General features: G+C 44.0%; 1 protein-coding gene across 1 annotated transcript in view; it reads left to right on the forward strand.

Moving 5' to 3' along the window:
- Positions 1-12189: 12189 nt before the first annotated feature.
- Positions 12190-12822, forward strand: part of Fam241a (family with sequence similarity 241 member A) — a 29126-nt gene continuing 28493 nt past the window's right edge. The window contains exon 1 of the mRNA XM_021648735.2: positions 12190-12467. Within this exon, the coding sequence (XP_021504410.1) occupies positions 12324-12467 (144 nt within the window). The 5' untranslated portion in view covers positions 12190-12323. The remainder of the gene's footprint in view (positions 12468-12822) is intronic.

Raw genomic sequence — 12822 nt, forward strand, 5'->3', positions numbered from 1 at the left:
AAATGGCTCTAATTCAAACCAAAGCAGCACGCAAACTGTCTCTCAAACAGGTGAAGCGAGATCCTGTCCAATCAGGGGCAAAACTCGGAGGCCATCTAGGAGCTAGGACCTGAAAACTGAAAACTAGCTGGGAACAGGAAAGCCAGAAGGCGGTTTCTTCAAAACCACCTACACAGGGGCTGTGTTCCTGCTTCAGGATGGCCTGTGGAAACCGGCTTTCTGCCCAAGCCGGAAGCACGTGATGTCCATGGAAAACTATGACACCAGCCAAATTCCCTCCCACAGCAGCAGCTGTCCTCAGAGCCCTAACAATCCACAGAAATCAACAGACTCCACGTGATGGCAGAACCCCCTGACCCTCCCTCTTGCAAGGAGAAACCTTGAGCTACTTTGCAGAGAGGCAACCAGGCAGGCTAAAGGAATCCTTAGTATCAAGCGGCCAGAGCTGAAAAAAGGCATTTCATCTGAAAACGAGGCTTGAGGTAGAAAAAATGAGAGTCCTTTAAGTATAAATGGGAAACTGAGCATAAGGACCTGGAGGTGACAGGAGCGCCTCAAGAAGAACAACTGAGCCAACAAACCAGAGCTCAGAAGAGCTAGCAGAGACTGAAGCATCAACCAAGAGTCTCTGATATGGACTCTGTTTGCCTGCTCTGTTGCCTCCCCTATTCCTCAGAATAGGGGAGGGGAGAGAGGAGGGCCAGGGCTACAGTCGGGATGTAAAGTAAATTAATCATTTAATTAAAATAAAAAAGCTGTTAAGAAACAGTAGCAAAGAAAAATTAATGGACAAATGAAACCTATTTCAGAGAAAGTAGAAAAATAAACAATAATTAAGCAGCATGAAGTTAAATCTTATCTGCCCATAATCATTAATGAATGTTATTATAACGTACTATTTTCTAGAGAGGGTTTATCCTTTAATACACATTTAGACAAATTTAACCATCTTGAATGCAAATCTTTCTGAAGTCTTTTGCACATTGCTTTAGCATCTTCAACATGATTCTTATAAGCATGTAAAAGAAAACACTAGACAGGCAATGGTGACACATACCTTTAATCCCAGGACTGGGGAGACAGAGGCAGATACATCTCTGAGTTCAAGGCCAACCTGATCTACATAGTGAGTTCCAGGTCAGCCAGACCTACACAGAGAAACCCTGTTTTGAAAAACAAGCAAATACAATAATAATAACAACAATGAAAGAGAGAGAGAGGAAAGGAGGGAGGGAGGGAGAGAGAAAGGAAGAAAGAAAGACACTGGACACTGATTTACAAATGCCAAAGTGCGAACACATGTTCAGTTCACTCATAAAAATCAAGTGGGAAACGGGGTGGGGTGCACACATGAACACTGAGTCTGAAGTAAGCATGTCGTACATGCTCTACAAACAAAGATGAGGAGAACATAGTTATCAAAGAATTGCCATTCAATAAGAGGGGGGTGGTGTAAATACATAACTAGAGTATGATGAGGTCACCCTAACAGGAGCAACAGGGAAAGAGCTTCTTACTTAGCCTGGGCATCTTGACAGGATGACATCCTGGGGCACTCCAAAATGCTGAGGTGTTGGTCAGGTGAAGTTGGAGAGGGAGTGATGGGCAGGGAATTAGGAGCTGATGGTGAAAAAGTGAGGAAAAGATAGCCATACTTCAAGGTTTATCCTACAGCCAGTGAAAAATGGTGCACACATGTGGTTATCACTGTTCAGTTTGAAAGACAGCTATCTGGCAAGTAGAATGTGGTTTGGTGGTGATGGTGATGGCATTGGTGTTGGTGGTTTGGTTTTGTTTTTGTTTGTTGTGTTATCAGAGACAGGGTTTTTCTGTGTAGCCTTGGCTGTCCCGGGAGACCAGGCTCGCCTCAGACTCACGGGGATCCGCCTGCCTCTGCCTCCCAAGTGCTGGGATTAAGGGCATGTGCCATGATCACCCGGCTTGTTGGTTTGTTTTTTAAGACAAGATCATACCATGGATTCAAGCTTGCCTGAATTTGAAACCCATGCCATGCTCTCCCAAGTGCTAGGATCACAGTCGAGTGAGACCACACTCATCCTGGAACAGAGATTTGAGAAACAGAAGGAAAAGTGTGAGTTTGGACTTCACGGAAGGACGTTAGGTAAGTAGATCTCATATAAAAGCAGGGCAGGGTGAGTAGCCAACAATGAAAGGCAGGAAGGGAAAGGTAAGGGGGAATAAAGGCGTGTTAGGGAAAGCACTCTCCCCCTCATCGAAAGAAAGCCACTTGTCTTTTCTACGTGTTCTTCATGCAATTTGGAACCCAGATGTGCCTCCAAGGGAACTTCCAATTACAAAAGCTATACAGCATTAGAGTACTGGTTATTTACTGTAGTACTCATTGATGGCCTGAAAGTCTTTCAGCGTTTGTCCTTATGGTAAGTGGCTCCTGGACTCCAGTTCAGGGACTATCCTAAGGTACCTTTAAATTTCCACTTTGTGTTGACTTGAGAAATGCAGCTGCAGCTGCTGACAAGACAATATCCTGCCTAAAGCCATTGCCCCTCTTCTAGCTTTGCCATTTCAGCAGTGAGCCATAGGTGTGAGTAATTGCCCTGCTTTTGAACTGCAGAGCAGTCTATTTGCAAGTCCCAAATGAGACTCACATGTTGGGCTTTACCCTTCATTGCCCAACTGTTTTATAAGCTCCATCAGAGCTTGAGAAATGAGGACAAGAAAGGGTCCCTAATAGTCTTTGTGCAGCTTCACATAAATCGCCCCTATGTTGCCTTGCATATACGGTCCAAATATTGCCTGGTACCTTTGTGCGTCCTGAGTCACTGCGGTTGCATTTTATGAATAAGCCAACTCCCTCCGAGGACCTAAGAGGCGCTCATTTCCAAGTGGTTGAACTAATTAATACTCAGGAGGCTCCTGAGTAATTTAGAAGGCCTTAGTGGACTTCCTTGTTTTAACTGTGGAGATATGGAAGAGCAAGGCAAGAAGGAAAAACAAGATACTCTCAAGCATAATTTGATAAAAGAGGCAGCTATATACGAAAATATATGTAAGCTGCCACCTCTGCTTTCTTTCATGTATTTGCATAGTTTTATTTATGTATCAGTCAAATGTACCTCTCCTGAGGGGACTAAAAACCTGTAAAACTGTGGATAATTCTATAGGAATAATGTTTCTTTTTTATTGTTTTTTAGATTTATTTTTTGTTTTACTTTATGCATATGAGTGTTTTGCCTACATGTATGTATATGCACCATATGTGTGCTGTGCTTGGTGCCCTTGGAGGTCAGGTCCTCTGGAACTGGAGTTACACATGTTTGGAAACCACCTTGTAGGTGCTGGCATCTTAATCCGGGTCCTCTGCAAGAGCAGCAAGAGCTCTTAGTCATGGAGCCATCTCCCTGGGCCCTTATAGGAATAATGGCGAGGTTTATGTCTACTTTTCAATTATATTGTCTTCCCTGATAATCAAATCACACAAAGAAGCAAGTTAAAGCTAAATAGTATATTGTGGATGACAAATTGTGCCATCTGGGACATCCTGAATGATTAAGACCATGCTTAGCTGTAAATTTTGGAGGGCTCTATCTCTCCACACATGTCAATCCCATCCGAGAGGGCTCTGCTCTTCTACCTTATAGGCCTCCTCTTGAGAGAGTGTTGCAGTGTCCATCAAGTTTCAACGTGTCAGCTGTAGGGAACACGTGAACCCATAACAACAGTGGACCACCACTCCTATTTCTCATGCCCTCCAGTCTTTCTTTCCCAGTAAGTTCTCACAGCCTTCTTGTGCAGTATGTCAGGCAGTCACTACCCATAATCAGTACAGGAGATGAAACCCATCTGCCTCCCTGGATCTAGGCTTACATTCACTGGTCCCGCATCAGCACATGCTATCCACAGTCTCCTTTCTCACCCAGTTAGAATACAAGTTCCATCACTCTCTTTTCAGTGTTTCAAGTTCCTTTATAAACCAACCACAAGTGTATTACCTCTGTGAGAAGACTCAAGTACAGCCCCATTTGAAGAGCAGATATAATTTAAGGCTTCCCTTTTCCAATAAAATAAAAAAAAAAGCAAGCCCTGCCTCACATTATTGGTTCCACTGTTGTAATATTAATGCCAACTGATATGGTTTGAATATATATTTAGATGTCAATAATGGTCTATGCTTTGTAAATAAGAAAATAGGAGCCTAGCAAGCCAGAAATTCAGACACAGCCAAGACTTAAAATTTCTAACTTCTTATACTATCCCACTTCCACTCTTCTAGGTCCTTCTAGAATGCTCCCGGAAAAGGTAGCACTCTTTTTAGAAGTCTATGGTTGTTTTCATGTGTACACGTAGAGCAACGGACTTGCTCAGGAAACTCATACCCAGGACAGCAAACACAGAAAAACATTATCTGGACCATGCGATTCAGCTCTATGGCTGTTCATTGTGGTATCGCTGCAACTTTCCTGGAAGCATAATGTGTTTTGCTTTGTTTTAAATACAGGGGTAAAAGAGCATGAGACCTGCTATTGACTGAATAAAAATTACAGTCTTAAAATTATAAGTGTCTTATAATTACAACATGACAAATTATATATACAGCAAGTTATTTTAAAAGCTATTTTCTTTTCTTTTGCAGGATGGAGAAAGCAACTTTATGTGATTTAATTACTAGTAACAAAGGAAGACTGGGGAAATTGCTTCTATTCTCTGACTTCTTAAGAATTAAACTCTCCAATGAAAACAATTTAATGCTAATTACAATAAATGTGGTGAACAGTAGCCAAGACACTTGGCATAGATCTAGAAGCAAAGCCATTCAGAAGTCAGGGAAGGATGAAAGCAAGAAGATGCTTTCTGAGATATCTACTTTGACCTGCTTATTTTTTTTTTTTATGGTGATGAAAGCCAGAAGCACACATTCTAAATGAACTGCCTGAACTTCTGCAGGCTAATCACTAAAGAACTATTCTTTCTCCTGTATTACAGAGTTTGTCATTCTGAGTCTTTTAGTACTTGAGAAAAAGCCAGCCCAACATGCCTTATGAGAGAAACTGGGAAGAGGTGACAGTGTGCTGATAGGCTTGCTGGCTAACATAACTGGGAAAAAAGCATGCTGGGGTGGCTGTAGCTTTCAGAACAGTTGACTCACAGCGTTTACTAGTCAGCTCTAAGTTCTGTTGGGTTGACTCCAGTCTAGGAGCCCATGGATGGTTTTCCTGTCATTGCACATCAGTCATCTGAACAAGATGTTGTTCTGTTATACAAAACCAAAGTCCCAGAGTTGAATTTCACTGGTCCTGACTGGCCTGAGTTGGTTTATGTGCCAACCTTCAAACCAGTCACAGTGGGGAACGGTGAAATACATTTGAATTTTAGGCAATATCATATTCTCCCATGCTGTGCCCAGGAGTAGGCTCACAGACACTGAAATCACAGACTGAGCATTGGCAAAAGATAGAGTAATTTTTTTAAAGGTAGGATCATTCTTAATAAAAGTGGGTGCATCCTGCTTCCCGGTAGTGATAATAAATCTTGCCATAAAAGAAAAAAAAAAGGAGGTGCAAATTGCAATGGCAAAAGTCAGTATCTACCTATGAATAACAACAGAAAGAATAAAGAATAAGGGAAGATAAAAACTATTTTACTAAAAAAAAATCCAAAAAGGGGCAGCAAGATGGCTCAGCAAGCCTTATAACCCGAGTCCAGTCCTTAGAATCTATACTAAAAACCTACTCCACAATTTTCCTTAGACCTCCACATACATGCTGTGGAATGCATGTTGACACACACAGACACACACACACACACACACTTTAGGGGAGAAGAGATTTATTTGTTCTCTTGTACTTCAGGAGTTAACCTGGATGGATAGGCAGAAAACACACAGATACAAATTAAAGATAGTAAATGGGTGAAGCTGGCAGGATGTCTCAGCATTTAGTAGAGGAACTTCTCAAGCCTGAAGACCTGAGTTTAATCCCAAGGACCCAAACAGTGGAAGGAGAGAGGCAACCCCGGCAAGTTGTCATCTGGCCTCTGTGACTGCATTGAAGAACCACCCTCCCCCCATAAACAAGCAAATAAGTAAATGTAAATTAAAAATGCGTAAGTCAATAGATGGAAACAACTTGCTAGCAGAGTTATCCAGTAATTAAGCAGATAGTATGAGGAAGTAGTGAGTTTCCCATAGCTGGCAGCTATCCTACTTTGCTTTCTGTTGAGATAATAAAACACTGACCAAATCCACCATAGGGAAAGAAAAAAATTATTTCATCTTGTGTGGCAAGCCATGGCTATTAGGCTATTAAGTTGCCGAGCCTAAAAGATGGCGCCTGCCTGATGTACTGACTGCTGATAAACAAGTCCATATTTGGTCAAGGCGAGCGTGGCACTGGCCCATTGGCTGCCTGCTGCAGGTCTGATGAGTGAGCGTGGTTGGCTGTGATTGGCTGATGTGGTTGCCTATATAAATGGGAAGGGCCCAGGGTAGGCCGAGGGGGGGGGGGGGAAGAAGCTTACAAAGGCCTGAATAAACTGCTTGAGGAAGAGCTGGTGGTTGTGTCTTCCTTGCTGTTCGAGGCAGTCACGACAAATCTTGCAGTTCCTAGGTTGCAGTCCATCACTGAGGGAATGCAGGGCAGGAGTTTAGGGCAGGAACCTTTAATGGCAGGAACTGAAGCAGAAGTCAATGGGGGAACACTGCTTCCTGGCTTGCTCTCTATGGCTTGCTCAGCCTGCTTTCTTATACCAGCCAGATCTACCTGTTCAGTGGTGGCACTGCCCACAGTGGGCGTGGCCTGCCCACATCAATCACTAAGTTAAAAAAAAAATGTCCTTACAAATATGCCTGCCAGCCAATCTGATAGTGGCAGTTTCTCAAATGAGCCTCCCTCTTTCCAGGTGATTCTAACCATCCCAGAAGCCACCTGTCCGGAGTGTTACAGAAGGACTTCAACATTGGGTGGAGATGTGCTCAGAGCTGGCTCTTAAATTCTTTTCCAGCTCTGATTCTAAATTATTGAGACTAGCATGAATAAAAGATCCAAGCCCATTCATGAACTAAATTATTCAAGAAATGGTAATAGAACTTTCGGCTATGAAGCTGAGTCAACTAGACTTTGGGTGATAGCAATCCTATTTTACAAGAAAAATAGATATAGATCTTTGACAATAATGTCTTTTAAAATTAGAACATTAAAATTAATTTTCAAAGAAAGCATCACCCATCGTCACATTCTCTGAAAGGGGGGAAAAAGCAACACATTTTAAAATTCTATTTAAAACTTGATTTATTTGTCCTCAGAATTTCATATCTGAGAATTTTTAATACTTCACCTGTTTGTGAAGAAGTCTTTTACTGCTGTTTCCTGCCTTTTTTCTGAGATGCAAGATAACAGAGTCTCAGTTTGAAGTCACTTTTTGTCGTTGTTGTTAATTTGTTTTGGTTTCTCTCTGTTGTTTTTGAAAACATTGTCCATATGTATAGCAACCAAGGCTGGCCTCAGACTCGCTGTGTAGCCCCAGCTGGCCCTGAACCCTCAATCTTCCTGCCTCTATATAGCCTAAGTGCTAGGATCACAAGGCTTATGTCCCCAAACCCAACAGTCTGCAGTCTTCCACTTAGAGTTCAAGATGTTCACCATAAAACTTCATCTTAGACTATAGTTCTGCTTGAACATTATACAAACAACCTTGAAGTATTTAAATTTTTTTATTTTTGACAAATAATACTTATGTGCATTTATGAGACAATGTGACATTTTGGGTTGGTTTTGTTTGTTTTTGTTTGATGAGCGGAGTTCAAGACAGGGCCTCTCTGCGTAGCCTTGGCTATCCTGGAACTCTCTCTGTAGACTAGGCTGTCCTAGAACCCATACAATGTGACATTTTGACAGATAGTATCATAAAATTGTTATGGCAAGATAATCAACATATCCGGAGGAGCCTCAGTTGCTTACAACTTTTTTAGCTAGCACATTTTAAATGTCTGCGTTCAGCAACTTTGAAGTACGTAACCGAGTGTTATTAACTAAGGTCACCACACTGTATTCGTAGAAAGTTTATTCCTCCTATCTGAAGACAACTTTGTTCCCTTGGAATAACCTCCTTTTGGCCAGGACACACCCTTTTTTAGTAGTTCATATCTGGGCTTATCGAGCAAAGGGGTACAGATATCTTTATAGTTGTATGTTTACTGTCCTAAGAATGCTATTGGTTAGCAGAACTATTTCCTTAAAGCATTATCTGAATTTTAAAGACAGCGGATAGATGGTGGGTGGTAGTTTGTAAATGGTTCCTTTCCCTTATTCTTTTTCTCTTCTCTCTCCCCTTCTCTGTCTCTCTTTAGTAGTGAATTGGATAGCTTTCTCATGCTTGCTGTCTCCCTCCACCTCATCCCCACCCCCACCCCCAATGACAGCATGCCTACTGCATGGAAAGAAATCAACAGAGTGCAGAGCAAAGGAAACACACCAGGGAGAAAGAGGACGGAGGGTGTAAATTAATTCCGACAGGTAGGGCAAATTTTCTTCCCAAACAACTGTCTGGATAGCTAATCTGCACCTCTGGCCCACTGTTCTATTTTGCTTTCTGTTGCTATGATAAACAGTAGGACAAAGAGCAGTCTGGAAGTGGAAGAGAGGGTCTATTTGACCTTACAGGTCGTAGTCCACCATTGAGGGAAATTAGGGCAGGAATTCAAGGCAGGAACTAAAGCAGAGACCTGAGGATTGCTGTCCTCTGGCTTTCTGACCCTTGCTTGCAGCTGCCTTTCTTACATAGCCCAGGCCCACCTGTCCAGGCATGGCACCACACCCAGTGGGCCGGATCTCCTTCATCAATTAGAAACTAGGAGAATGCCATATAAATTTGTCATGCCCACAGGTCAATCTGACGCAAGCAATTCAATTGCAATTCTCTCTTCTCGGGAATGTATAGGTTGTGTTGAAAGTGCAGCCAGCCTTGATGAGACTGGATAAGCTAGGGTCAGGGGATTAGGGAAGGGCATAGGGGGAAAAGAGGGAGGGTGGGTGGGACTGGGAGGAGACGAGGGAGAGGGCTGCAGCGGGGATACAAAGTGAGTAAGTTGTAATAAATAAATATATAAATCAAATTTAAAAATAAAGAAAACTGATTACTCAGACATTCACTCACCTTGATCTGCAGGAACTCAAAACAATGTGAGAACTTAGCAATATAAACCTTTTCCTTTAAATTCACAAATATCAGGTCAAAACCATACGGGTTCTTGAACTTTTAGTTATAATTTCAAACATTTCAAAAACGATTCCTCATTCTGAAGGTTCTGACAAAAAAGAAAGAAAAGAAAAGAAAAGAAAAGAAAAGAAAGAAAGAAAGAAAGAAAGAAAGAAAGAAAGAAAGAAGATATGCAGATTATATGAGGCGCAAAGAGAAAATATCGGAAACTTGTAAGAAAGTACCACCACAGTGAGCCAACACTCAAAGAGAAGAAGGAAGTCTGGGGTAACTGCATTTCTTCCCAAGGACGGGTCATGACCACTTGTTCACTCCTCCCTCTGGAAAGATGGGCAAATGAAATGAGTAAAGGAGTATTAAAAATAAGGGATAAAGAGGGTGACAGTGGGATATTAAAAAGCGTTCTTGGAGCAACTGCATAGGCCATGACAGCGTTACTTAATTCCTGGGGGAACGTAAACACACTAAAGAAAACTGCAATTTGACATGCTGTAGTCGCCTAGGTAATAACAGCCTTCTATTTCCCATGGCCAAGTGGCTGATAGCTTTCTTTAGACGTTACTCATATGGCTCAGAGTAAAAATAGCCCACTCTTCCCATAAAATGCACTTGAAAGTGTATGATCTAGGATGTAATCTGAATAATGTCTTGTGTAGATTCTATTATTAGATTAGTAGAAAAATGTAATGCTCTCTGTCCCTAGGGAAAAAAATTCATGGGAACAAAAGCATACCATTTCCAAAAAAACCCAAATATATATATATATATATATATATATATATACTATAGAAAAAGGACATAGGACTCTACCCATACCTTGGTAAAAGTTTTTATTTTATTTTATTTTATTTTATTTTATTTTATTTTACCTTATTTTACTTTGGCCAAGAGACACACACTAGAATGAGGTTATTAAAATGGAAGTTTCCTGACTGCACGGCTATATGTCTGAGCTCAGTGCCTCCTAGCCTTCAGTAACAACTTGCAGAAACACGAAGTGACAACAGTTATCAGAGAATTAGGGAGCCTGAGTCAGGCATGGTCGCGTATACCTGCCGTCTCCACTCTGCCAGGAGAGGCTTGAATTCAAGGCCAGCTTGTGATTTATAAGCAAGACCCGGTCTTGAAAAATCAGGAGAGAAAGGAGGAATCAACGTTAGTAGAAAAACACAATATATTCTAAAGGACTCAGACAGTAAGCAAACCAAGCTCTGTGTGTTCTCACTAACCCATTGCATGCTTTTTGCGCTGTTTGGGGTCTCACATATACAAGCAGTGTCTGTTCTCTCCACATAATTGACCAGTGCAGTGCTGTTGGGCTCACTGCATTAACAAGCACGCAAAGGAGAAACACAAATGTCCTAATTTCGTGGGGTTGGCAGTAAAGGCTGGCGTTCTCTATGCCACTCCATATAATCCTAGAGTCATTTATTAGAAACAATAGCCAAAACAAAGTTTCAAAAATGCAAAAAGAATGACACTCATCATGAACACTTCTGAGTTCTTAAGGCAAAATGCTTTTCTCCATTTTTCATTCATGTATGTTAGTTGTACAAGATGGTGGAATTCATCATGACATTTTCATACATGCATATAATGTACTTGATCATATTCACACACACATATTATTCTCTTGTCGCTCCAACCTTTCCCACTAGACACTTTTCTTTTTCCAAACAGGGTGACATTGGCTTCTGATTATGTACATACAACATTAATTACTGTCATCTAAGATTTTAAATTCCTTTAAGACAGACATTAAGCCAGATTCTTTTTTTTTTTCTTTTCTAATTTGTGATGTCCAAAAGCATATTTTCTAGTCCCAGGGAGAATGTATGTTTGGCAGAAACTATTAAAGAGGATTTGTGAGAGACTGCAAGAGAGAAACTGGGTTACTTTACAAACTGTGACCCTCAGTTTACCCTTATAGGGACAGGCTAGCCAGAACAAGAAAAATGAACTGGATTGCTCCCCCCCCCCCTTTTCAGTCACTGAGAGTTTAAAAAAAAATCATTTCTAGAAATAAACACAATGTTAGAGAGACCACTAAGTGATCCCGGGCCTCCAACAAGGAACACACACTAAAAAGCAAAGAGAAATAGGCACAGCCTCTCCAGGAGGTACTTAGGGAGAGATGGAAGTGGCAGAGATCCCGCATTCCCTTCAAAGGACAAGTAGCTGTCAATACACCCAGACAACACCCCAGTGTCTGTGGAGGAGCGGATCTAGGTGTGTGTGCGTGTTTCCTGTTCTGTTTTTCACGCTCACAAAACCTCTTTCATGTGCTGAAGTCCTCTCACCTGTAGCTTCTCCTGTCCAACAGATGAGAGTCTCTCCCCGACACACAATGAGACACAGGCTGTGGGAATACTCTGTCAGACACACAATCTCATGCCTGATGGCCTCTTTCAGAGCCTCCCTCGCGGGATCTGTGACAGTCTGTTAAAATGTTTTCTACGCACGCTTCCTCACATCACACACTCCCTCTTTTCTGACTTTTACACAGACACACGCTAAACACATCTCAGTGTTTTGTGATGCACAACCTCCCTCGTGCACCTATAGCCTCTTTCATATATGATCTCCCTCTTGCATTCTGTTAAATGTTTCTCACAGGCAACTTCCTTTCTCTCTCTCTCTCTCTCTCTCTCTCACACACACACACACACACACACACACACCACATCACACAGAATGTCTGTGGTGTACAGAGAGCTACAGACACACAATTACACAGAAGCTCTCATATACATTAATAGCGAGTCATACACACACTATCTCCCTCAGGCACCTATGGCCTCATTCATAGACTCTCATGCAGTTACTTACCCCAACAAAGCTACACCACCGCTCGGGTCCGCCCCTCCCTGGCCCCGCCCCTCCCAGAGGCCCGCCCACCGCACCAGATCCCGCCTCCATTGGGCCGCGGCCCGCCCTGACCCCGCCCCCCGCCCCTCGGTCCCGCCCCTGGGGCTCGGCCGGCGAGCCGGGGGCGGGGCGAGTGGCTGACAGGAGGGGCCGGCAGCTCCGGCACTCCTGGCGCCCAGGCCGGCGGGCGCGCTTGCGGGGATTCCGTTCCGCGCCGAGCTCTCGAGCGGAGTCCCGGTGTGGCCGGAGGCGGCGGCGGCGCGATGTGCTCGGCCGGGGAGCTGCTGCGGGGCGGCGCCGGCGGCGGGGAGCTCGACGAGGACGGGGCGGCGCCGGCGGAGCGGGCGGAGGAGCGGGAGCAGCGGGCGAGCCCGCGGCGCGGGCGGCCGCAGGACGGGAGCGAGCAGGTGAGCGCGGGCCGCGGGGCGGCGGCTAGCCACGCGGGGAGCGGTTGACGGGCGGGGCCGGGCTCCGTGGGAAAGCTCCCCGGCCCCCGGCGCCCCGGCTCAGCATACCCGGCCGCTTGCGCCCCGTGGGGCCTCGGCTCGGGTTCGCAGCCCCGTGCGCGCCCGGGACGGTGGGGGCGGCCGGCCCGCACGGCGGGGTCGGGAAGCCCGTGCCGGCGCCCAGGTGACACGGGGACTCTCCCAGAGCGACTTTCGCAGCACCGTCGCGCAGGGCTGAACTTCATTTCAGAAGTGAAAAAAGAAAATCGCTCTCTGTGCGAGGGACACCAAAGCGAAGGAAGCTTTGCGAAGGGGC

Source organism: Meriones unguiculatus, chromosome 10, assembly GCF_030254825.1.
Source record: "Meriones unguiculatus strain TT.TT164.6M chromosome 10, Bangor_MerUng_6.1, whole genome shotgun sequence".
Lineage (NCBI taxonomy): Eukaryota > Metazoa > Chordata > Mammalia > Rodentia > Muridae > Meriones > Meriones unguiculatus.